We start from the raw sequence: 26,434 nt of genomic DNA on the forward strand, positions 1-26,434 counted from the left end.
AAGATTTCCCTATTAAAATCCATATAGAAAACCAATTCCTTTTACGTAGTAGTTATTCATAAATCCATTCTCAACAAGGCTTTCTATTCAATCTCTAATCCTGTAACCAAGTTCACAGATTCATACTCATCCTCATATTCTTACATTCTCCCACTTGAGCAAGTATGAACCAAGAAAACCAGTTCGATTAAGACTATAACAGGGTGATCACTAAGCCCTTTGAGTTACATCATAATCAATCTATCTATGCATTTCAAAACACAGAATCTAAAAGCTTACAATCACAACCAAAATGCAACTGATGCTTCTAGATTACTTATGTTCAATATGCACTTATAACATTATGATCAAACTGATATCAATGGACCTATATATCCACTCCCACTATTTCTAAACTTAATTCAAACAATCAAGTTCATCACAGACATCTAAATTGTCTCCTTGTAATTCGCATGAATTCAAACAATTGCTCGAGTTAAATCACTTCGTCAAAAACAAAAATTATATTCATCCAATTAATGCACAATAATTTAGTAGAAACTAATTTCTTCATCAAATAGCCACGTCTATTAATAAAAAAACATAACAATAAATGAATTTTGTAGAGTATAAAAATAAGAGTATTGAATAAAATATTGATGATGTGATTTGTTGATATCTCCCATAAGCATTATGTTTGGTGCATAATGAATATAGTATAAGGGTTGATGCATAAGGAATATAGTATAGGGTTCGTTGAATACTATTATATTTTTTTAGTGAAATACTATTATATTATATACTAAATATATTATGCGGGGAATAATGAATATGGTAATAATGGTATAACTTCACTCAAATATAATATACACAATATATATATATATATATATATATATATTACATAATACTATTATATTATATATTATCGGTTCGGAATAGGGAACATATACTAATTTGAGACCCCTAGAACCATATCCAAAACCATAACCGATTAAAGTTCACGGTTTTTTCCCCATATCCATAATATAACCAAATTTTCATACCCACATCCGATCCATTCGGGTGGTTATCCACGGTTATTGGGTTTAACGGTTTGAATTGTCATCTCTACTTGTTTCATAACTAGCGAAATTCTTCAAAGATCCTTTACTGATGCATATATATGCGACATACTCCCCCATATACGGTCCATTGTAGAAGCATGCTCGTGCTCGAGGGCGGCATCGTGTCGGGTGGTGGCGTAGTCGCAACGTGATCGCTTAAGTAGGGCCGCCATAGGGATATAATGACTTGGTCAATAGTAATATGAGATCACTCTAAATGAAAACACCTATTGTTGGAATCAAATCATGCACCGCTGCAGGTGGTGAAGATGCACAAATCCGAGTAACTTGTAAAAGAGTAAAAAATCGTGAGCAAGCCAAAGGCTTTGGGGGGAGGTATGCCAGTTAAAGGCTCTTCAGCAGTCAAATTAGTAAGCAATAATAAAACTCAAGCAGTTGGCAAGAGAGTAAGAGTGCAATGATTGATTTACCAAAGTTGAACCCTACAAGGGTGTATTTATATCGGTTGGGAGAGAGAAAATTTTATGATAGAATCCTATATAAAACTGGAAAAATCACAAATGACATCTAGGAGTAAATATTTCATCCTCTTAGGAGTGTGATTACTTGCAGCGCACACCAATTACTAGATTGTGGGAACTCCAAATAATATAGGAAATCTAACTGATTTCATGTTGGATCAGGTTCCCGTATCTTGCAGACCAAGCATGGTCAATCTGAGCATAGTCATTCGAACTTTGCTCACAGCTCTGGAATAGGACGATGGTGGCATCATTGCTCCGTAAATCTAGCTTTTTTCATAGTTGTTGAGTCCATGATCGGACGTTTGAGGTACTTGTATTCCAATCCGCCTTACCAAGGGATCGACTTCACGTGTATCTTCACATGCATCGTTAACCTTATACACCTTATACACCCAGCATGTTTTATGTCAGGATATCTCTAGATGAGCTTGTGTGTCTGTATTGTTTGATGAGCATACCTTATTTGTTTAATTGATGATGTGATTTACAAGCTTTTCACTGATGCCAAGGGATTATTCTCTTATTTATTACAGTTTGACAATGAAATACTGTGGGATTTGTCATAGCCACCTGTTGGATCCTTCTTGTTGGTTTTGTATTGATATTATATTGAGTTTTACTTGATTTCTCGGAATAATTGTCTCTACTTCATTGCTTGGTTTTTCATACTATATAGAGCATGAATTTGGCACATACAGGTAGCTATGTACAGAGTTTCTTTCTCAAAGTCCTTCTATCTTTTACTTTAGATTAATCCATAATGTGTAATTTATCTATTGATTTCTTCCTTTGTTAGGCTTTTATTTATTAAGGGCCATGTGTGACTCTAAAATCTTTTAAATATCCGATGTTTATTTGTAATCTAGCTCTAACTCCCTTTATTTTTACTTTAGATTAATCCATAATGTGTAATTTCTCTGTTGATTTCTTCTTTTATTTTTTACTGGTAGCAAATTTTCCTTGTGAAACAAACTTCAAAACTGATTACACAAATAAAAAAGTTCAAACTTTTAGGACCTGTTTGTTATCCTATTTGAATTTTTTTATCATTTCTCAAATCATTTCTTAAGAACATTTCTTGAAAATAATTTTCTTTAAGACTCAAAAACTTGATTGGTTTGAGATTTAAATTTTTTTTTAAATCTTACAACTTAAACTAGATAAAGAGATCTAAAAAGAGGGGGTTACAGGATAGGGAGAAAGAGGAGAGATGAGGAAAGAAAGTAAGTGATGATTGAAGGAAAGAGAAAGAAGATAGAGGATCGAACGAGATAGAGAGGAAGATGAGCGAGAGAAATAATTGAGATAATGAAGAGAGTGGATTGAAAGAGAGACGAAAAAGTAAAAAAAAAAAGAGGAGAGAGAAACAAGGAAAGAGAAACAGATTTGGAGTGAGAGGGGAGGAGGGAGAGAAAAAAAAAGTGAGTTTAAGTTTAAAAATTCTAACTCATTTTTTATGTTTTTAGAAAATATACTAAATTTTTAAGTTAGTCTTGAGTTCAATTTTTGAAAATAGTCATATCAAACAAGTTTTTAAGGCCTAAAACTTGAAAATTGTTTTTGAGTTAAAAAAGTTGGATTCAAGTAAAATACCAAACAAACCCTTATTTTCCCAGAAACCTTAAGTGAACATTTATAGTAAATTAATTAAAATTAATTCATGGACATATGGGGAAAAAAAAATTAAATGAAGTTACCCAAAATAATGGAACTATTAGTTGCCCCTCTTTCGTATTTTTCATGTGAAACCACCAACTCATATATTGAAAACGCATCATTCATTTGGGGTTCACCAATCACCCCTATATATTTGATCAAATCTGGAGTTAATGATAAAAAGGGAAATTAAAAATAAATCAAACATCAAAGCACCATACCTGTGAGTGAAGACGATTTAGTTTTTGCAGGAAAGGAATAAAACCAATTGCAACTGCTAATTGTAGTTTCAAATTTGAACGCCAATTTTTTTTTCAACGTGTCAAAATTATAACCGCTTAGTTTAAGTGTAAGATCCCACATCGCCCATGGGAGTGGACCCCGTAAGCCTTATATGTACATTCACACCTCCAATTAGCACGAAGCCTTTTGGGAGCTCACTGGTTTCGGGTTCTGTAGAAACTCTGAAGTTAAGTGAGAATGGGGTCGTAGCATTCCAGGATGGGTGACCCACTGGGAAGTTGCTCGTGAGTTCCCAGAAACAAAACCGTGAGGGCGTGGTCGGGGTTCAAAGCGGACAATATCGTGCTACAGCGGAGTCGAGCTCAAGTTGTGGTGGCCGTGAGGGCGTGGTCGAGGCCCAAAGCGGACAATATCATGCTACGGCGGAGTCGAGCCCAAAACGGATAATATCGTGCTACGGTGGAGTCGAGCCCGGGTTGTGGTGGCTGTGACGGTGTGGTCGGGGCCCAAAACGGACAATATCATGCTACGGTGGAGTTGAGCCCGAGTTGTGGTGGGGGCCTGGGTCGGGATGTGACAATTTGATATCAGAGCCAATCCTTGGCCGGAAGTGTGCCGACGAGGACGTCGGGCTCTTAAGGGGATGAATTATAAGATCCCACATCGCCCAGAGGAGTGGATCATGTAAGCCTTATATGTATATTCCCAACTCTACCTAGCACAAGGCTTTTTGGGAGCTCATTGGCTTCGGGTTCCATCGGAACTCCAAAGTTAAGCGAGTTCGTGCGAGAGCATTCCCAGGATGGGTGACCCACTGGGAAGTTCTCGTGTGAGTTCCTAGAAACAAAACCGTGAGGGCGTGGTCGAGGTCCAAATCGGACAATATCGTGCTACGGTGGAGTCGAGCTCGGATTATGGTAGGGGCCCGGGTCGGGATGTGACATTAAGAGGATAATTATCTCTTAGTTTTTAAAATAGCAAGATAATTATCCAACTTTTTATCTACCCCTCTTCCTACTTTGGTTTTTTATTTTCTTATTATGTCTCCTAAAATGGAGGAGGAGTTTGATCAGCACGTTCCCTTTTTCTCTCTTTATTATCTTTTATTAACAAATTATAAATTTTTTGACAAAATTGCCCTTGCGCTTTTATATGTATCAAATTATATCAGTTTTAAGTTTTTTTTGTTTTAGGATTATTTTAGTCCAAAATTTTTTCATGTCAGGATATCTCTAAATGAGCTTATGTGTCTGTATTGTTTGATGAGCATACCTTATTTGTTTGATTGGTGATGTGATTTACAAGCGTTTCATCGATGCCAATGGACTATTCTCTTATTTATTACTGTCACATCCTAGCTCGGGCCCCCACCACATCTCAGGCTCGACTCCATCGTAGCACGATATTGTTCGCTTTAGGCCCCGACCATGCCCTCACGGTTTTGTTTATGGGAACTCACACAAGAACTTTTCAGTGGGTCACCCATCCTGGGATTGCTCTCGCGTGAAGTCGCTTAATTTCGGAGTTCCTACGGAATCCGAAGCTAGTGGGCTCCCAAAAGGCCTCGTGATAGGTAGAGATGAGAATGTACATATAAGGTTTACAAGATCCACACCCCTGGACGATGTGGGATCTTACAATCCACCCCCTATAAGGGCTCGACGTCCTCGTCGGCGCACTTCGGCTCAGGGATTGGCTATGATACCAAATTGTCACATCCCGGCCCGGACCCCCACCACATCCCGGACTCGACTCTACTGTAGAACGATATTGTCCGCTTTGGGCCCTTACCACGCCCTCACGGTTTTGTTTCTGGGAACTCACACGAGAACTTCCCAGTAGGTCACTCATCCTCCCGAACTCGCTTAACTTTGGAGTTCCGATGGAACCCGAAGCCAGTGAGCTTCCAAAAATCCTCGTGTTAGGTAGAAATAATAATGTACATATAAGACTTACATGATTCACTCCCCTGGACGATGTGAGATGCTACAATTACGGTTTGACAATGAAATACTGTGGGATTTGTGATATCCACCTGTTGGATCCTTCTTGTTGGTTTTGTATTGATATTATATTGAGTTTTACTTGATTTCCCGGAATAACTGTTTCTACTTCATTGCTTGGTTTTTCATACTATATGTAGCATGAATTTGGCACATACGGGTTTTTATAGCGATTTGTTTAATATTTGCCCTCGCATCCAAGGTTTCATATTTAAATCCTTCTCCCTGTAATTTATTAAAGATTATCATACAGTTTGTGAAAACAAAAAATAAACAAAAAATAAAAAAAATAAACTTAGGCATGCTCCCTTATTATTTCAATCTAACAAATCAATCCATTGTGTTGTGCCAATCGGGGCAGTATTGGAATAATAACTGACAAACTTGTTCTGTGGCAATGCTCGTTGATTGACAAATAGGACTGTAATTTACATTTGACAACAGCGGGAAACAAACAAGTGAAACTAAAAAGAAAGCACCCAGTTGAATCAAATGAAGAATTTAACTAGAGGGCAACATGAATAATTGAGAAGTTCAAGCTCATAATCTCTACGTCTGGTGGGAACGAACTGAAATGAGAAGAATAAGAAAGAACGGAAGCTTCGAAATAGCAGCCAGGAGCAGAGGAGAAGGAAGGCGAAAGAGCTGGCGGGCGGTGATTGGAGCCACCGGCGGAGTCCGTTTGTTCAAAGTCGGAGCGATGGTGGTGTGTGAGACTCAAGAGTTCTCCGTCTTCAATTTCTAAGAATTCAAAATTCTTCATCTATGGATTTGCCCTTGAAAATTTTCCCAACTCCATTTCCGTCTTGTTTTTCCCTATTCTTGCTTGAAAGCACTGCAGCCAATAAAGATTTTATTTGTGGTTTTTTGGAAAATTGATGGAATAACTCTTGAGTATGAGAAGTCTTTTGCACTTCTGGGTAATTTGATGGGTTGATCCTTGGTTTTTGGAATGGGAAAGAAAAAAGAATGCGTAGGTTAGAAGAAGGCCAGAGAACGGAGAACGGCTGAAAAAAAAGGAAAATAATTTTAAATAATTGTGGGCCGTAGAATGTGTGCTCAAGGGTCAGGATAAATTGATTCTCACGGAATCCGAAGGATCCGGGGAGGATCCTGGTCCCTTTTTTCAAGTGTCCGTTACTCACTTGGTGCAAAACAATCCAATTTTTGTTTCCTTGGACTATATACACTAGCCTTTCTACACTCGCTTTACATGTGCGAAAGATCTTTTTTACATCACGGCACGCTACGCGCGGCATTCAAAGTTTTTTTTTCCTTTCACATTTATGCATTAGTAAGGACATCTTTACTACAAAAACAATTCATACTTGTTCTTCATGCCTTGCGCGTGCAAAAGTCATTTTTTACATCACGTGTAACTATGTACAGAGTTTCTTGCTTAAAGTCCTTAGGTCTTTTACTTTAGATTAATCCATAATGTGTAATTTATCTATTGATTTCTTCCTTAAGCTTTTATTTATTAAGGGCACTGTGTGGCCCTAAAATCTTTTAAATATCCGATTTTTATTTGTAATCTAGCTCTAACTCCCTCTATTTTTACTTTAGATTAATCCATAATGTGTAATTTCTTCTTTTATTTTCTACTGGTAGCAAATTTTCACATTTATCTTGTTGTCATATTATATTCTACACGTAAAAGCATAATTAAGATTATTAAAAATATAAAAAATTGGTAGAATGTAACATCCCACATCATCCAAGAAAGTGGATCCTCTAAGTCTTATATGTACATTCTCATCTCTACCTAGCACGAGGCATTTTGGGAGCTCACTGGCTTCGGGTTCCATCGGAACTCCGAAGTTAAGCGAGTTAACGCGAGAGCAATCCCAAGATGGGTAACCCACTGGGAAGTTCTCGTGTGAGTTTCCAGAAAAAAAACCGTGAGGGCGTGGTCGGGGCCCAAAGCGGACAATATCATGCTACGGTGGAGTCGAGCCCGGGATGTGATGGGGGCCCGGGTCGGGATGTGACATAGAACGCTAGTGTAGGCCTCTTGTGCCTATTAAAACAAACAATGATACAAACCAAATCAAATAGTTTGTAAAGGAAAGGAAAAACCACCCCAATTGAATACGTTGAACAACAAAATTACATGAAAAAAGCTAGCATATAAAAAATAACATGCATCAACGAACGAAGAAAGACTCACATTGTTTACAAAAAAAAAAAAAAGTCCTCAAGATGCTTTGGTGATTCTGTATTCTTTTTTGCTGCTTCAAATCCTTGGTGAATTAATGGTTCCTCATGAAACTACAAATTCTTTTTTGTTGCTTAACATTGTTTGCAATCAAACTACAAATTCTTTTTCAAATATAGTTACATACGTTAGTCTATTCAAATATAGTTACATATGTTTAAAAATAGAAAATATAATATTTGAATAAACAACTGATTGTATGATGATTTGATACAATCATTGTAACTATACGTATAGCTCTTATAAATTCAAAGAGTTGTACATGGCATCATTAATGAATCTACTATTGTCGAAGCCTTTGTTAAAACCTCTAACCAGTTAATCTCCCTGGTGACTAAAGATATCAACACTATCTACTCGTATGTGAGGCCCCGCTGGTGTGTTTCCACACCACATGCTCTGCAAAAGAGACACAATATCAGAATCAGAAACACATAAAGAAGAAACATATAGACTATAGATATGGCAAGAGAAACAAAAGAAAACGAACACATTTCTTAAACATCAGTAAAGTCTCCATATAACCTTTTTGTTTCGCTTCATTTGCTCCTCTTTCCCAACTAACAACACATTTCTTATCATCTTGTTTATTCATATATGTGGACGATAAACAAAATAAACAATGTGCAAGAGACACAAAAAAAAGTAACAATAGCAACAACATTAGACTGGAGAATTCCCCTTCTCCAAGTGCAATAGGTGTGAAGTTGGCTTACTAGTCCCTGCTTGTCGATTTCCCAACCGCCAAGATGTGCCATTTTATGCGGAATATCATCGTTGCTGCTGTAGACATTTTCCATAAACAAAGACAAATAAAATTGATTAATTAGCACACACAAAAACTCCATAGTGGAGAACATGAAATAGCTATACAAAAATACTAAATATTAATACACCAAATTCCAAATTCGAGAACACATAATGACGAAGAAAAAGTTCGGGAGAATGTGAATATCTTTATTTGTGGCTCTGCTTCCATTCAAATCTTTATCCTTCTACACATTCAAAGAAACAAAGAAAATGAAAATACTGACTTGACAGAGAATTTGATGAATCGACAAACATAAGTGTAATTTACCTAAGAACAAAAGGTCCAAACTTTAATTACCTAAGAACAAAAAATGAACATTTTGTTTATATTAGTTAAAACCAAAATCATGGACGGAAGGCAAAATGAAAAGAGATGAAACTATGTTACTCAAAACAGAAAGGATGACTCAAAACTATTTCGATTCCCTCTTCTTCCGCTATTTGTCTTCCTTCTTCCATATTTTCCTTGTGAAACAAACTTTAGAACTGATTACACAAATAAAAAAGTTCAAACTTGACCTGTTTGTTATCCTATTTGAAATTTTTTATCATTTCTCAAATCATTTCTTAAGAACATTTCTTGAAAATAATTTTCTTTAAGACTCAAAAACTTGATTGATTTGCGATTTAAAATTTTTAAATCTTACGACTTAAACTAAACAAGGAGATCTAAAAAGAGGGGGTTGTAGGATAGGGAGAAAGAGGAGAGAGGAGGAAAGAAAGTAAGAGATGATTGAAGAAAAAAGAAAGAAGAGAGAGGATCGAACGAGATAGAGAGGAAGATGAGTGAGAGAAATAATTGAGATAATGAAGAAAGCGGATTAAAAGAGAGACGAAAAAGGTAAAAAAAGAAAAAGAGGAGAAAGAAAGAAGAAAAAAGAGAGATAGATTTGGAGTGAGAGGGGAGGAGGGAGAAAGAAAAAAAAATTGGGTTTAAGTTTAAAAACTCTTAACTCATTTTTTGTTTTTGGAGAATATACTATATTTTTAAGTTAGTCTTGAGTTCAATTTTTGAAAATAATTTTACCAAACAAGTTTTTAAGGCCCAAAACTTGAAAATTGTTTTTGAGTTTAAAAAGTTGGATTCAAGTAGAATACCAAACAGACCCTTATTTTCCTAGAAACCTTAAGTGAACATTTATGGTAAATTAATTAAAATTAATTCATGGGCAGGAGGGAAAAAAAAATTAAACGAAGTTACCCAAAATAATGGAACTATTAGTTGCCCCTCTTCCGTATTTTTCATGTGAAACCACCACCTCATATATTGAAAACGCATCATTCATTGGGGGTTCACCAATCACTCCTATATATTTGATCAAATATGGAGTTAATGATAAAAAGGGAAATTAAAAATAAATCAAACATCAAAGTACCATACCTGAGAGTGAAGACGATTTAGTTTTTGTGGGAAAGGATTAAAACCAATTGCAACTACTAATTGCAGTTTCAAATTTGAACGCCAATTTTTTTTTTTTTCAACGTGTCAAAATTATAACTGCTCAGTTTAAGAGGATAATTATCTCTTAGTTTTTAAAATAGGAAGATAATTATCCAACTTTTTATCTACCCCTCTTTCCACGTTGGTTTTTTATTTTCTTATTATGTCTCCTAAAATGGAGGAGGAGTTTGATCAGCACGTTCCCTTTTTCTCTCTTTATTATCTTTTATTAACAAATTTTAATTTTTCTGACAAAATTGCCCTTGTGCTTTTATATGTATCAAATTCTATCAGTTTTAGATTTTTTTTTGTTTTATGGGTGTTTTAGTCCAAATTTTTTTTGTCAAGCCTTGAGATACCAAAGTAGTCTTCTGGCTTTCTAATATTAGAGATTAGAGATGTGTGTGGGAGCCTGACAAATGCTTAATTTTCTCTCTTTTTCTTTAATTAATTCATATTAATAATTCTCAAAAAAAAAATTCATATTAATAGGGTTGCATTCTTATTAGTGGACGAATGTATGGATTTAAGAACAATATAAGTCCGTCAACAACAACAAAATTTTATCCCATTAAGTGGAGTCGATGGTATGAATCCTAGAACGTAACTACGAACGGTGTTGCGCTAAGTTTTCCGTTAGATCCAAGTGCTTCATGTATCTTATAGTCTCTTTCCAAGTCTTCATAGGTCCTTTCTCTATCCCTTTGTCATGAGTCTCTATCTCACAATTGCATTTTTAACGGGAGTATCTATAGGTCTTCGGTTAGCATGTCCAAGCCACCTTAAATACATTTATTTATTGTTGACTATCCTGGAATAACTCAAACAAAAACAACATAAAAGAAATTAAATATAAGAGTGAATGAGACTAAAAAAAATTGTGTATTTTTTTTTAATGTGCAAAATTACACTGAGGATATAAATCACAGATACTTTAAGGATTATTTATAAATAAATAAAATTGAATTAAAAAAAAAAAGGAGAGAAGGTTAAGTTGAAATGTGATTCTCCTTCCATGACAATGGTTGGCATGCATACATATATCATATATATCCCATCACATAAAAGGTGAGAAGCCAGTGTAACAAATCACGCGCTCCAAAGCGCGTGTCCACTTCATATTCACAGCACACAAACACTGCATATTCGCTGCTTGTTGACTGGTCACCCCAAAAAACTTGCAGAGCAAGCAAACCGTCTGCCCCTAATTATTGCAAGCTGCTTTTTTCAGAAGACCTTTTGGTCTGATTTCTCTAATGGCACTAAAAAAAATGTACCATAAAATACAATGTATTATATACATGTGTGTGTGGGAGCTTGACAATTGCTTAATTTTCTTTCTTTCCTTTAATTAATTCATATTAATAGGGTTAATTATATAATTATATTTTTAATTCTTTCATGTTCTCAGTTTTATGGGACCAAAATTAACTCAAAACAATCGGACCGAACTGTTAATACCGGTTATGGTTTTCATGTTGCTATAACCATTCAGAACTGAATCGAAACGTGTATATAATTTTGAATTTCAACCGTTTGATCATACTTCTTAGTAAGAGTGCTTTACTCTTTATTTTCTAGATTGTTAAATTAGTACAAGAATGAGTTTGGTTAGCTAAATTTGTTAGTTATGCGTTTGTGTTTTGTGAATTGTTGATATGAATAATATTCATTAACTTTGTAAAATTTTAGTGCCATGTACATTTTTTTTAGAGTCATTTACATTTAAATCTTCTTTTATTGTAGACCATCATTCTTCATTGTGTGATCCCATTTCTATATTTACTAGAAAAATCCTTTATCTTTTCTATTTGTTCTAAATATATGCTTGTAAGATTCAAATCATCTAGTATTCCGAACCATGAACGGGCATGAACCAAATTGAAACCAATGTGAATCGAACTGTACGGTTTTAGTAATAAATTTAAGCGAAACCACACTGAACGGTATTGTTGATATTTTTCGATTTCGGTTTTGTTTTGGGGGTAAAACCGGACCGAACCGTGCTCACCCCTAAGATCTAGTAAGAATTTTGTAGATAGATTTTCAATAAAATTTTAACCATGTGCCACAGTCATAATTTATTTTAATTTTAATTTTTAGAATTATTTGAACCGAATTCATATGGACCATTTGGATTATTTTTAAAATTTTTCTTTTGCAATCCGCTAGTCTAGATTGTGCCATGTGGCACAATAGCTAACTGCCATTTAAAAAAAAATCTAAAACAATTTAACCCTAAAAATGAATGCTTAATAAGGACCGCTTGATGATACAACCGTTATAAATTTAACGTCCCACATCATGCCACCTGCAATAGCCATCCTTGGCCCAAGTTCTTCGGCCCCAAACCTGCCATCCTCATCGGCATCGACTATTTTCGGTTCCCCCACGTCAAGAAGGAGTCCGCTTACAACACCACCTCTAACGACGACCAAACAACCACCTTCATCGTCTACGATAGGATAGTTACACTAAATTCATGTAAACCAACGAGGTCCTTCTTTTTGTGGATCGAACAAAACCTTTAATTTTCTAGTTGACAGCTGAATCCATGAGAGTTTTCTAATCAATCCCATAACTAACATGGTTTGGTCAATTTTGAGGAGGAAAAAAAAAACCCCAGGCTTGGTCTTACGATATTGACCGTTTATGGTCTTCCTTGCCCAAACCTGGCACAACAAGAAAAAATGATTTGGGAATGATTTTTAAGAACCAAAAATGTTTAAGAACGAAGAAGCTACTTTTTTTTTCCTTTCCGAACAAATAATACTATCCCCACTAAAGGATAGGGGATGAAAAAATGATTTGGGAATGATTTTTAAGAACCAAAAATGTTTAAGAACGAAGAAGCTACTTTTTTTTTTTTTTCCGAACAAACAACACTATCTACACTAAAGAAGAGAGATGAGCTTAGCTTCACTATGAGTTAGCAATAATGTGGTTCAAACTCGTCTTTGACGAGAATCGAACCTAAGACCTCTCACTTACAAACGAAGAAGCTACTTAACTTTGAAATTAAATTCAAACAAATATAAATGCAGCATTTCCAACTAATCAAAGATTTTTATTGACCGCAGTTTGAATGATGACAGTAAAACAGAGAATGCTTTAAAGGATTCACATTATTTCACCCTTGTCACCTTTTTCAATATAGTATTTTGGATTTACACACAATTAGATCCATTACCCATCTCGTACAATTAAAATTGTGAGCAAACAAAATTCAACGAAGAAAGCAATGCGGCCACTCTTTAAGCATTTGGACCATTGGCCATATCTCTACATTGCCGTTGTAACCGGGAAAAGCCTACGTACACAATGCAAGTTTTATGAGGTTAAGTGTCGGAATTGAGTATTACGGAGCATAGAGATAATTAAGCCTACAACCAACCATTAAGTTTAGATAAAAATACAAGAAAAATTTATTAAGTTTTTAATATTTTGTTGAGGATTTTACGATTTGCTGCATATTAGCAATTTTCAGGGTTGATGGTATATGGTGAAGAGCACTCAAGGAAATGAAAAGAAAATTTGTCTTTTTTTATTTATTCATTATTTGTATTCTTTATTTATTTTTTTGTTGCCGTTACAGTTTTCCGTAGAAATTGCAATAGAGCCAATCAACTACTCTCTGTCATGAGAAGGTTAACTGTTGGATGATTATTTGTTTACATTTTAATACCAAAAAGTAAAAATAAAAATTATTATTAGCATTTTAAAAATTTTATTCTACTTTTCTCATAAGTGTACATTTTTTTTCTAGTTATTAAAAGTTTAGAGCTCAAAACGAAATTTTTAGAGTACCAATAACAATTCCAAATTTGATACTTGATAAAATAATTTTTCGTTATAACGATAAAAAAAAAAAAAACAGTCAACATGTGGATTGGGATCTCACATGACAACCGAACGCCGTCGCCCATGTAATCTCAGTGGGCGGCAACTTATAGACTTAAAGGTGGCGTGGTGGTAACGAGTGAAACAACGTAATAAGAAGGACTAGGAACATAGTATTCTAAATTTTTCTTGGAAATCTTTAATCAATATACATTAATTATTGCGCTGCTGGTCTTAAAAAATAACAAAAATGTTATTTTTATCATATATTTGTATTATCATTTATACTATTTTTATAATAAAGACATGACCATATGCATTGACGTATCAGACCTACAAATAAACACCCAAATATATAACAACTTTAACATAAACAAAAATAATAATAATCAATTATCAGCTGCCCAATTACAAGGCGTGTAGTGTAAGGGTAAAATGGTCATGCCCCAATCAATACTTTTCAGCTGCTTCAACCAAAAAAGCTTGCAACGACACCCACTATAGGTCTCTGAAGGACGCCAAAACCCGTACTCCCCCCCCCCCTCTCTCTCTCTCTCTCTCAATTTCAAAATCCCTCTCTCTCTCTCTAGCCAGAGGGCCAGTGAAACACGTTTTACAATGTACCCTGACGTCCCGCCTGGCGGTGCCGTCGCGTATCCGACGAGGCCTGGCTACCGGAAGTTCGGAGATGTCAGGGCCACCCAGTTGATAGTGGAGGTTGCGGCGGCGAGAGACCAACACCACTACGATGTAAGCCCTCATTCTCCTTCCTCTGTTGGTATTTTTCTACGTTTTCCTTTTAGTTTTATGTTTTTGAAAACTCAAAACTCCAAATTTTCGTTTACTTTTAAGTTTTTACAAATTTTAAAAATATTTCTGAGTATTTTTTAATTTTTAGTTATTGTTTGGTCTTCGAAACACCGGCGCTCCTCCATGGTTTCAGTCGTTCGTAGAGGAACCGGCGGTTCTGGAGTGCCTACTGCTTTTTCAATGTATTTTCAATTTTTTTTTATTTTTAGTTATTTTTTTTAGGGTGGTCCTTTTTGCTTTTTCAAGCCTACTAAACCTGAGTCGCTCATGGCGATTTTTGGGATCATTTGGGGTTCTCAAAACTCCTTTCCGGTTCCTATTGACGAAGAGCAAACAACCCTTTATATTTTTAAAATTTTCCTATGTATTTTCTTCTTGCCGCAATCCTACTGCTGTAAATCTGACTCAGAAAGTTGATTTCACGTTCCCGAAACACTTTTCTATTCAGTATTTTTGACTCAGAGGGTTTCCGGGAACAATGTAATTCTTTTGGTATTTTCTGAGTCCCAATAAACATGCCTTTTCTTGAGAACCCCTGAAGTTGCATCGAAAAAGATCAACAGGGAGGTCATTAAGCAATTTGTTCTTCTGTGCAAGGAGTCTCAGCTAGGAAAGAGAATGCCAGCTTATGGTGGCATGAAAAGTATTTACACCGCAGGGCCCTTACCAGTTGCCTCGAAAGATTCTGTGGTGAAGTTGGCCGAAAAGGATGGTCCAGGAGTCTTCGTCCTTCCGATGGCGGCGCAAGCTCACTTGCCACCACCGATGGCTCAAGCATCTGCTCCTGGTGGGCCGGCGCCAGCTCAGGCGTCCTCCAGCTCGGCGACCGCTCCGCCACCGTCGTCGTCGAAGCGTCCTTTTTGCTTTTTCAAGCCTACTGCTTGTAAACTTGAGTCTCTCATGGCGTTTTTGGACCCAAAAATCATTTGGGTTCTCAAAACTCCATTCCGGTTCCTATTGACGAAGAGCAAACAACCCTTTATATTTTTAAAATTTTCCCATGTATTTTCTTCTTGCCGCATTCCTACTGTAAATCTGACTCAGAAAGTTGATTTCCTACGGCTGTAAATCTGCTCTTCGTCAATAGGAACCGGAAAGGAGTTTTGAGAACCCCAAATGATTTTTGTAAAGGCACTGACCACCCTCCATTATCATCCTTTGTAAAGGCACTGGTGAAGCCATGACATTGTAGATCTGCTGGTGAGAACTGTTAAGATCCCAGCCAACGACCAGGGCACCGGCGGGATCACAACACCTAAACTGGTAAGCCGTAAATGCCGCTCTATGGCAAACTCATCATCTGTTATTAATAATATAGTATTTTAGGAACCAACAAACTGATGCCATATTAAAAGAAAATAGACAATGATTGGTAAAAGAAAAACCCAGAAAATAAAAATAAAAATTTTACCTCTTCACGAACCTGCTTGAGCATCAGCCACCAACTTCCGGTTATGCCGTTCATGGTCATGTAAATGTCGCCCCACCCCCAATGCAGATTCGGGCATGATTCGTAGAGAATAAATTCCCATAAATCAGAGAGCCTAGAATCCATGGCTACAAGTATATCTGTAGAGTGCGCATAAGCGATATTGGTCGTCCCGTGTGATTCTAGGCTCTGTGATTTATGGGGATTTATTCTCAGCGAATCATGCCCGAAGCTGCATTGGGGATGGGGCGACATTTACATGACCATGAACGGCGTAACCGGAAGTTGGTGGCTGATGCTCAAGCAGGTTCGTGAAGAGGTAAAATTTTTATTTTTATTTTCTGGGTTTTTCTTTTACCAATCATTGTCTATTTTCTTTTAATATATCATCAGTTTGTTGGTTCCTAAAATACTATATTATTAATAACAGATGATGAGTTTGCCATAGAGCGGCATTTACGGCTTACCAGTTTAGGTGTTGTGATCCCGCCGGTGCCCTGGTCGTTGGCTGGGATCTTAACAGTTCTCACCAGCAGATCTACAATGTCATGGCTTCACCAGTGCCTTTACAAAGGATGATAATGGAGGGTGGTCAGTGCCTTTACAAAAATCATTTGGGGTTCTCAAAACTCCTTTCCGGTTCCTATTGACGAAGAGCAGATTTACAGCCGTAGGAAATCAACTTTCTGAGTCAGATTTACAGCAGTAGGAATGCGGCAAGAAGAAAATACATGGGAAAATTTTAAAAATATAAAGGGTTGTTTGCTCTTCGTCAATAGGAACCGGAATGGAGTTTTGAGAACCCAAATGATTTTTGGGTCCAAAAACGCCATGAGAGACTCAGGTTTACAAGCAGTAGGCTTGAAAAAGCAAAAAGGACGCTTCGACGACGGTGGCGGAGCGGTCGCCGAGCTGGAGGACCAGCTCCTTTACAAAGGATGATAATGGTGGTGGTCAGTGGCCAGCAGCTGCGGGGTCTGGATCAGACCAGTAAGTCAAAATATAATGTAATATTTTTGCAATATGAAGTCATTCTTCTGCTAACAGATTTTTGTTTGCAGCATCATTCTCCGAGATCTTCCTGCAGATGGGGCTCGAGCAGTAGAGTTTGTGAGGGACCTTTTACACCAAGCTGCAGCGAACGACCCGTACAGCGGCGGACAATTATGGGGTAAGCGTTGTTTGCAGCATCATTCTCCGAGATCTTCCTGCAGATGGGGCTCGAGCAGTAGAGTTTGTGAGGGACCTTTTACACCAAGCTGCAGCGAACGACCCGTACAGCGGCGGACAATTATGGGGTAAGCGTTAATTGCAATTATATGCTTATTTCTCATGTCTCCAATATGTTTTAATACTTTTTAGTCTACATGTTATTGTATTTTGCAATTATGTATATTTTAAATAGACACTTATTTTATGATATGTAATAAATTAACTTAAATTCGTCTAGTCCGCCTAAGCACTAAGTCCTAGCCCCCCGCCTAACTAGCACCTAGCGTCTCTTAGAACATGGCGTGTTAGTAGAAGCATTGAGTTGACTTTTTCCAGTCTTCTTGATTGCTTTTTACAACTGGTTCATATGATAATTAGCAATGATCAGTTATGAGTAATGGCCCTTGCTTAAATGAGTTCATAATTTCATATACAAGTTCTATGATAACCATTTGCCTTTTAATTTTTTAGTTCGGTTATTTTACAAAATTAGAACCTTCAACAGTTCTTCTGTGCAAGTATTAGGGAATCATTGTTTGTTTTTAATTGCAGTGAGGCTAAACGTTAAAAGGGCTAGTGAGTACAAGTATCTTAATCAGAGTGATTGTTTGGAAATTGATGGTGTAGGTGATGCGCGGAAGTTTCATATACTTCTGGTAAGTAAACAGATAGTTGTTTATATCACCATTCAAGCAGTCAATACACTTTCTTTTCTGGTTTGTTCCTTCTATAACCAAAGTGTCACTTTCTTCCTTGTTTTATTGTTTTCGCATCTTCTCAGGAAGTGCTGATGTTGTTCAAGTCTGTAAGGAAGATCAAGAACACATGCTTTCATTGCTGGCCGCAGTGTTATGGCTGGGAAACATATCATTTCAAGCAATTGACAATGAGAAGCATGTGGAAGTGTTGGCTGATGAAGGTAATATACAGGTCATTCACTTGGTGATCTTTCCGTGGGATCTTTTGCATACAATGCTGATTCTAAGCCAGTTGCATTCCTGGCTTGGATTTTTAGTGATAGTTCTAACTACTTAGCTTTTATATTTGGTCATTAACTGCATCACTGGAATGGCATTTTTAGGTCCACAACTGCAGTCATATTATTGAGCAGTGTTAAGAGTGTGACCTTTAAGATTTTGTCTATCCCAAGTTTTGTCTGAGATTTTCCTCAGTTTCTGATTTCATTCCATGTCAACTATCTGCAGTCTCAGAATGTGTTTGTTTTGTTAGATTGACACTCAACCTGTTAGTTTATGTAACAATCTATGCTTGAGTCCTGACAGCTATTAAATGCATTTTTTTTTTATGAAAATGAGGCTTGTTTTTTCTTTCTTTCTCTTGTATTCAGGCAATTGTTGCAAGAAAGGTATTGGCAAAATTTATCTTTGTGAGCTTGTTTGACTGGCTTGTAGAACAAATTAACTAGTCACTTGCAGTGGGGAAATGCTGTACTGGGAGATCCATCAGTATACTTGGTATTTACGGGTTTGAGTCATTCCAGGTAATAATATATACTTCACTTTTGGTGATGTTTGCAATAAGATTTGTGTATTTAGTAATGATCTTAAGGGCTATTTTTCAAAGAACGGCTTTGAACAAATGTGTATTAATTATGCAAATGAGAGGCTGCAGCAACATTTCAACCGACAATTATATAAGCTTGAGCAGGAGGTGAGCATCTCAAGTGCAATGTAGCATTAAGGTTACTTAGTGTCAGGCTACATGTTATGACTAAACGTTTGAATTGTGACAATCCTTTTACTTCAGGAATGTGAATTGGATGGGGTTGATTGGACTAAAGTTGATTTTCAAGACAATCAAGAATGCTTGAATCTATTTGAGAAGGTATTTCATTGATTTAAGCCTTCTATATCATTGACCTGCTAATTTTTCGTCACAAGTTCATTAGATTCATCTTCACTGTATAGTATATATGACATTCAAATCAACTCGTATAATTTATGACAATGAGGGGTTGTGCCTTTACATGTTTGCTTTACCTTGATTTGAATGCTTATGATATCTTAATAGAGTTCCACATTGCATGATGGCTATAAAAGCTATGAATTTGGTGGTATTAGTCTTCTGTTTTCTGTATATTTTTTTAAAGAAACACTTCAATAGCTCAGCTGGAGGAAAACCCCTCAACTATCCATTTCACTTGTAATGTTCTAATTGATTCTTAATTGTAAAATTCATTGGGCGCTCTTCTCCCATTGCAAAGTAAGAAGGGTGCTTTTCTGAAGTGATCAAAGTATTTGCCTCTTTCGTTAAAGCCATTATGTGAATCTGGTGGATTTCGTTATCAAGTATGTGGCCAGCTCTTCTACTGAGCTTGAACTTTGTATCACCTTTAATGCTCATTATTATGCAGACGAGTCTTTCTGCAGCCAGAAGGAGTTTTGCATCTGACAATACTGCTGGTCAACCTGGAAGACTAGGTTCTGTTTCATCACCCCGCTACGATTCTGAAGAAGCCACATCTTTGGGACCTGGAACTCCTGGTGCAAGCACACCCTTTAATGGAGCAGGGTGTCAGGCTAACGGCAGTTCAAATGCAGTCAGCAATCTGTTGAGGGAATTTGAGCAGTGGAGACAGATATTCGGCGATGATACAAAAACCTGAACACCGCTTTGAGTCCTGGACGAAAGAGTACAAGGCAAGATTACGGGAGACAAAGACAAAGCTTCATAAAATTTGGCACACAGGAGGAAAAGCGACGGAGAAAATGGTGGGGAAAGATAGGCTCAAGAGCATTGTAATATCTTGTTTTAGATGATCAATCACCGTCTCATGATGGACCAAGAAGGAGATACCTAAGAGGATGATTGAAGAAAGGAACCTTCTCAGTAAGCTACCTCTCCTTCTTCATTAGCTTCTCCTCTGTTTACATACATGGCATCACAGATCGGTGAATTTGGTGTGGGGTAGTATTTTTTTTTGGTAAACTGGATTTATAACCAGGGCAAAGCCAATAAAGATACAAGGGAGATCAAAGCAAGGACCAACCCACAAACATAACATAATAAACTACAACAGAGTGACAAAGGGAATAAAGACCCGACACAAACCACAACTTTGTGTCACCCTAAATCCTGCCATTGAAAGTGGAATCACATAAACTTAAAATTACTTCCTTTGAATCAGATTCCATAATGATTTTGTCTAGCTCCAAGTTCTTGGCAGGCATACATCCCTCCAAAATTGCCTTAGCCTCCGCCACTTGAACGCTTGAAGCCGAAATACATAATTTCCTTGCAGCAACAAACTTACCATTCAAATCTCGAATCACTATTGCAACATTTCCTTTCTTCGTTGTAGCATTCCAGCTAGTGTCCACATTTACTTTAAACAAAGACCGATCAAGAGGAGACCAAGCATATATGGGTTGAGAATTACCTTCTAGATTTCCATGGTTGTCTGAACTTGTCCGCATCCCGCTTATAGCCCTTTGAGTTCTCTTAGTAGCCTCCATAAAAGCAGCATAAGCACATCTAATCTTGTGAATAACCTGCAAAGGTGACACACTCTTTTGATTGAAAATAGCATTACATCTCTCTTTCCAAATACTCCAACAAGTGAACGCCACTTGTGACAAAATTCATGTTTTATCCTACTTATTGCCCATGATATGCACAATTAAAAAGTGCAACGAATTATTAAAAGTATCAATTTCATGTTTATTCACCTTATAGTTAAGTTGTTCTCCAAACCAGACAGATTCAACCAATGGACAAAGAAAAAACATATGCTCCATAGTCTCCTCTTACTCATTACAAATGGGGCATAATGGAGAGTCAGCAACACGTCTCTTAAAGAGGGCCAACCTTGTAGCAAGAGCTCTATGGAGAACTCTCCACATAAAAGTGCGAATTTTAGGAGGGGTTTCCAGCTTCCAGATGCATTTCCAGACTTGGCAACTAATTTATGCCTGGAGGAAGAGCTCCGGTTTCGATTAGACTCCTTATCATGAATCCAATGATAACCCGATTTCATCGTATAGACACCCCTTTTCTCCAAAGGCCAAATTAATCTATCATTACAGGAAGGATCCCCAATTTGTATTTCTTTTATCTCATTAAGCTCCCTCTGAGAGATGCAAGAACTAATGGGTTGAAGATCCCATTCTTGAGAGGAAGGCCGAGTTATAGAAGCAACATTTTGGTTTGGGTTTATATTAGAATCCTCACAAGGATTAGGATGCCCATTTTGTAATGAAGGAATCCATCGATCGACCCATAACCGTATTGTTTCACCATTCATCACCTGCCATTGAGCATTGCCCAATAAAATCTCTCTCCTTTCCAATAAGCTTGCCCAAGCCCACGAAGCTCTACTTCCTTTTTTTAGCTTCCAGAAATGATGAATTCAGAAAGTATTTTGCCTTCATAACTCTCACCCATAAGGATTCCGGCTCCATCACCATTCTCCAACATTGTTTAGCCAACAAAGCCACATTAAACTCCTGTAAGTTCCTGAAACCCAAACCTCCCTCTTGTTTTGGCAAACCTAATACATCCCAACTAACCCAGCGAATCTTTTTATCATCATAATTTTGTCCCCACCAAAACCCAGCCACAAGAGTCAAATTCTTTACAGATACTAGCAGGAAATTTAAAAATATTCATTGGGTAAACTGGTACAGCTTGAGCAACCGCTTTAATAAGCATCTTCTTTCCCGCATGAGACAACAACTTCTGTTTCTATCCCTGGATTTTCCTTAATAATCGATCCTTAATATACCCCAAAGCTTGACGTTTAGACCTACCCAAAATTGTTGGCAAACCAAGATAAGTACCAGGATTACCAACAATTTGCATTCCAATAGCACCCTATTCTTCCATTACATTTCTTGGGGTATTAGCACTGAGATACATACTTGATTTATTAAGACTAACTTGCTGGCACGAAGCATCACAATAAGCATTTAAAATCTTAATAATGTTCCTGCAATTTTGTTGATTGGCCTGGAGAAAAATCAAGGTATCATCCGCAAAGAACATATGCAAAATACTTGGACAATTTGAACTAATTTTAATTCCTTCAATATAATCCAAATCCACAGCTTTTTGAATTAGCAAAGCAAGAACATCACTTACAAACAAGAAAAGGTAGGGTGAGAGAGGATCCCCTTGCCGAAGTCCACGAGAAGGAAGAAATTTCCTACCAGGTATGCCATTGATTATAACGGAGAAATCAACAGTAACCACACACTTCATAATTAAATCAATTCATCTTCGATTGAACCCCATGTTGACCATAACCTCCTCCAAGAAATCTCACTCCACACGATCGTAAGCTTTATTCATATCCAACTTTATACCCAGTTCAAACTTTCTCTTAGTTCTTCTTAGTTTCATGAAATGGAAATCTCATGGGCAATCAGAATATTATCTTGAATATGCCGGCCTGCTACAAAAGCATTATGCAATGGAGAAATTAACTTCGGTAAGAGGGGTTTAAGACGATTGGCTAAGATTTTAGAAAGTACCTTATAAGAAAAGTTGCACAGGCTAATGGGATTGAATTGAGCAACAGACTCCGGATTCGGAACCTTTGGGATCATGTGAACAGAAAACTAGGGACTTCCCTAAATGCTTTCAGCCGTTATTTCTTAATTGATTAGTTGTCGTAGTTTGTGTATAATCTGTTGGCATTGATGTAATGTGCTAGTATAGATCTTGTTATTGAAGATGTGGAAAATATATGTTCATATTGCCTGTGTATGAAGTGATTAGTACCTACTTTTCCAATGTGTTTTTTTATTTTTAATTTTTTTATTATCTTTCTAACAGCAGTTTACATTATATAATTGTTGTTATTATTATTATTCTATATTCAACTTCTTAGCAATATGTTTGGATGAGGGATTTTGGTGCCTAGGATTGTATTGGATTGGATAACTTGTAAATTTAAAGTATAGCTAGAGGGTAAAGGTGAATGAATGTAAATTTTGAGGGGATTAGAAGCGATCACACGTGAAGGATGAGTAATTTATCTTCTGACTTGGGGTAGCTAAAGGGCTTGAGAAATCTGCGTCCTCCTTACACTAAAGTTTGATATCTCCCTCTCATTATTAAATTAGATTAAAATACCGCTCGAATAAAAGAAAGGATACAAAGTAATTCTGAAATGATGGAACTAGGAATATTAGGTTTACAGTTATAGAATTGATACACAAAATTTTCCACTCAATTACATTCTCCCAAACAAGATTAATGATTACTAATTAGAGGAACTGAACATTAATTTTTATGACCCTTCCTTCCCAGTCACAATCGTTTTATTAGTAAATGCGGACTGGCTGAAGTTGGGCTCAAGATGATAAGAATAGTTTGCTGATGATGATAAAAGAGAAATTGGCGTATGGGACCTTTAGTGTTTCACCAAAAAGAATGTCATGAATTTATCGATTGGATAAATGTCAAGGGATCCAAGATTTTCCATGCTTTGCAAGTAATGAAAACCTGACCAAATTGATATCAATAAAAAACCCAAATGAATGTTAAAAAATGAAGCAAAACACTTAAAACAAATAGGCTTTAACATGTTTAAAAACTGTGTGCTAAACCTAATCCTGAAAAAGAAAACGCTGTGAAAAAAATTTAAAAATAGGTAAAAACAAAGGAGAAGCAGAATAAAAAAGAGGTGAATACGTTTGTTTTCCATGTGAGGTTTTTGGGTCGATGGAATTTTTGTGTAGAGAACAATGGGATCAATTTAATTTTTCTTGTGTTTTAAAACCAATCCCACCTGAAAGCATAAGAGAAAATTTGTATTGATACCACAATGATAAAAATGGATAAGTTCTATACTTGGATGGTTACAGAGTTATGGGCTGATGTGGTTCATGAAGAAAATTAAGAAAAACTTAAATATTGACAAAAAAAAAAGTTTTTTTTTATGCTGTAAGTGACCATATCAATATCTATTGAAGAAATGCATACGGAAAAAAAGTTGAAAAAGAAATTAAAAGTTAAGAGTGATCAATGTTATACCTTGAAGACGATGAATAGACGTAGCTCTTTCAGGTTGCTTTCAATTTGGCTGTAGGAAACTGAAACATATCCAAATTCTGTTTGCAATGAATAAAAATGAGTGCAAATATAATCATTTCACATATGATAAGGTAGGGAAAACGATTGCAGACGTATTGGGATCTGATGATCATATGTTAAGAACAATCGATAACGGTAATTAATACAAAATTGTAGCCGCTTATGGTTAAGATTGAAATAGAGGCAAAACATACTGATGCTAAATTTGATTTTAAAGGTTGATAACAATCATGGAACGGTGCTGGATATGATTATTGCCATGATGAAGTTACTTTTATAATTATTTATTGGCTAACAATGATAAAAATGGATAAGTCCTAATTAGTTGGACTCAATTAGAATGTAAGGATTTTATATCGTGACCAATCTGGACCACACATCCGTTGACTCTCTCTCTCTCTTTCCCTCTCGGATTTTCTTTCCTTTTTCGTACAATCGTACGGTCAATCTCTCAACGAGCTTCACCAGTCGTGGATCAAGTCTATGGAGGCGAGATTTGGACTCCTTGCAAGCTTAGGAGTTGAACCATACCTTTAGTTCGACGTTGGGACCTCGGAAACTCGAAATATCCGAGCTCCGGCAAGGGGTGTAATTTGCTCCGTCTTGATCGCGGATGTTTCGTCGAGTTTTAGGGTCCTAGGGAGCCTTAGAACTTCTTCACGAAGCTTATAGAAGAGTTTTAGAAGGTTTTGGACGTCGGAACACTCGAGTTCGAAGAGTTGCAGGGGTGGCTGGACTATCGAGATTTTTCCGACCAAATTCCATTGGTTATAGGACCTAAAAGTGGTAAGGATATGTTCCTTTCATCCTAAGCTTCACATTGATATAAATTTTATGAATTTTGGTTGAAAAATGGATGAGATATTAAGGTTTGAAATTTTCCTAGAATCTGGCAATAATAGCGGTGGCTGGCGCCGGACTCCAACGAACCAAGGAAGAATGAGGAGAATATTCTGTCAAAGTTGACGAAATATGCTAACGGCGTCAAGTAAAAATAACGGTATATGCTGATTTTTAACGGAATATTCCCAAACGTTGTTAGGGTTTCTGTCCAGCGTGCCAGGCACGTGCCTATGCGTGTGGCCGTACCTTGGCCGGCGCATTGGACATTGAAAAATTTGGAAATGCCATGCCAAATGTTTTATACTTAGAATATGTATTTAGAAGTTGCATATGTTGTTGTTGACGCTGCGGGCGCTTATGTAAGTTCCAGGTGAGTTTATAGATTGTGGATGATGTGAGTTGTATGGTTATGATTACATTTGATGCATTTAGAGCTCATAAACCTGCACCTCGGTGTTAGTGCTCCGCCTGAGGACAGGGCCTAACCTTCACGTGATCGTTCACCTCCTGCACCACATGCTCACCTTGGATCCAAGGTAGGTGCCAGCCTGTCGTACAGACCACATTAGGTGATTCCGAGTCGTAGGTGACTTGCGATACTTTGCACAGCCTTCACGTGATCGTAGCACTTGAGCGTATTTATTTACACTTAGCCTGTCGTACATACAACTTTAGGTGGTTCCGACTTGTGTGCAGAAAACCAGTTGATGAGCTATAGATCCAGCCGTACAGGTTACGTTAGGTGACTCCGGATGGCATACCATTTCAGATTGTGAAATTGTTATTTCGTATGTGATTTTGAGATATAGACATGCCTGTTGTTTTCTGGGAATTATACAGGTTTTACGGCGAGGGGTTACTACTTTTGATAATTGAAATGGATTTGAAAAGCTTTATTTTTTGCCCACTCACACTTTCTGTTTTGCGCCCCTCCAGGTTTTAGGTAGGATTGCTTGTTGGTGGCTCACGAGGAATCGACGGCGGTTCTGACAGATTATCACTAATGTAGGACCATCTCTAATATTGTATAATTAGTATTGTCCTGCTGGACTGCACTTAGGCTATCTACGCTCTGATTATTTGTAATCACACCTAAATCTCGACACTCGCATTTCTATATCCTTATCACTTCTGCACTGCGCACATGGCTACGTCACCCTCACGTGACGGCCAGCATGCCTTGATCTAGGTTGGGGTGTGTCACAGGGCATGCCAAAAAGTTCCATTTGCTTCATCTTCGAGAATGAGGTTGACTTTGTACCAACATTTGGAAACTGAACTTGATGAGATTTTTGAGAGT

At 37.0% G+C, this 26,434-nt stretch overlaps 2 protein-coding genes across 10 annotated transcripts; one reads left to right on the top strand and one right to left on the bottom strand.

The window, feature by feature from the left end:
• Positions 1–14,295: 14,295 nt before the first annotated feature.
• Positions 14,296–26,253, top strand: LOC126631056 (myosin-2-like). 9 transcript variants are annotated; one of them, XM_050301210.1, is made up of 11 exons: positions 14,296–14,531; positions 15,189–15,387; positions 16,926–17,010; positions 17,082–17,191; positions 17,785–17,888; positions 18,014–18,151; positions 18,581–18,598; positions 18,669–18,733; positions 18,817–18,903; positions 19,000–19,077; positions 19,607–19,744. In XM_050301210.1, exons 1-10 carry the CDS (start codon positions 14,400–14,402, stop codon positions 19,061–19,063), a joined length of 1,002 nt encoding a protein of 333 aa, XP_050157167.1. In that variant the 5' UTR covers positions 14,296–14,399; the 3' UTR covers positions 19,064–19,077; positions 19,607–19,744. The 9 variants fall into 9 exon arrangements, 8 of the variants coding, with proteins under 8 accessions (XP_050157167.1, XP_050157170.1, XP_050157166.1 ...); XM_050301213.1 differs by having other exon boundaries at positions 17,860–17,888; XM_050301209.1 differs by lacking the exon at positions 17,082–17,191 and adding an exon at positions 17,209–17,318.
• LOC126631058 (uncharacterized) lies at positions 20,322–21,302 on the bottom strand. The gene is made up of 2 exons (XM_050301217.1): positions 20,922–21,302; positions 20,322–20,744 (listed from the first exon to the last, which is right to left on the bottom strand). Exons 1-2 carry the CDS (start codon positions 20,988–20,990, stop codon positions 20,322–20,324), a joined length of 492 nt encoding a protein of 163 aa, XP_050157174.1. The 5' UTR covers positions 20,991–21,302.
• Positions 26,254–26,434: the final 181 nt, after the last annotated feature.

The sequence above is a fragment of the Malus sylvestris genome, chromosome 8 (assembly GCF_916048215.2).
Source record: "Malus sylvestris chromosome 8, drMalSylv7.2, whole genome shotgun sequence".
NCBI lineage: Eukaryota > Viridiplantae > Streptophyta > Magnoliopsida > Rosales > Rosaceae > Malus > Malus sylvestris.

Bases quoted from the DNA above. Each gene is read 5' to 3' on its own strand.
- LOC126631056 (XM_050301210.1), top strand. From the start codon at position 14,400: ATGTACCCTGACGTCCCGCCTGGCGGTGCCGTCGCGTATCCGACGAGG. The intron at 17,192-17,784 runs GTAAGCGTTGTT...TTTTAATTGCAG, and splicing joins CAGCGGCGGACAATTATGGG to TGAGGCTAAACGTTAAAAGG. The intron at 17,889-18,013 runs GTAAGTAAACAG...GCATCTTCTCAG, and splicing joins GGAAGTTTCATATACTTCTG to GAAGTGCTGATGTTGTTCAA.
- LOC126631058 (XM_050301217.1), bottom strand. From the start codon at position 20,990: ATGGAGCATATGTTTTTTCTTTGTCCATTGGTTGAATCTGTCTGGTTT. The intron at 20,745-20,921 runs GTGAATAAACAT...TCACCTTTGCAG, and splicing joins GAGAACAACTTAACTATAAG to GTTATTCACAAGATTAGATG.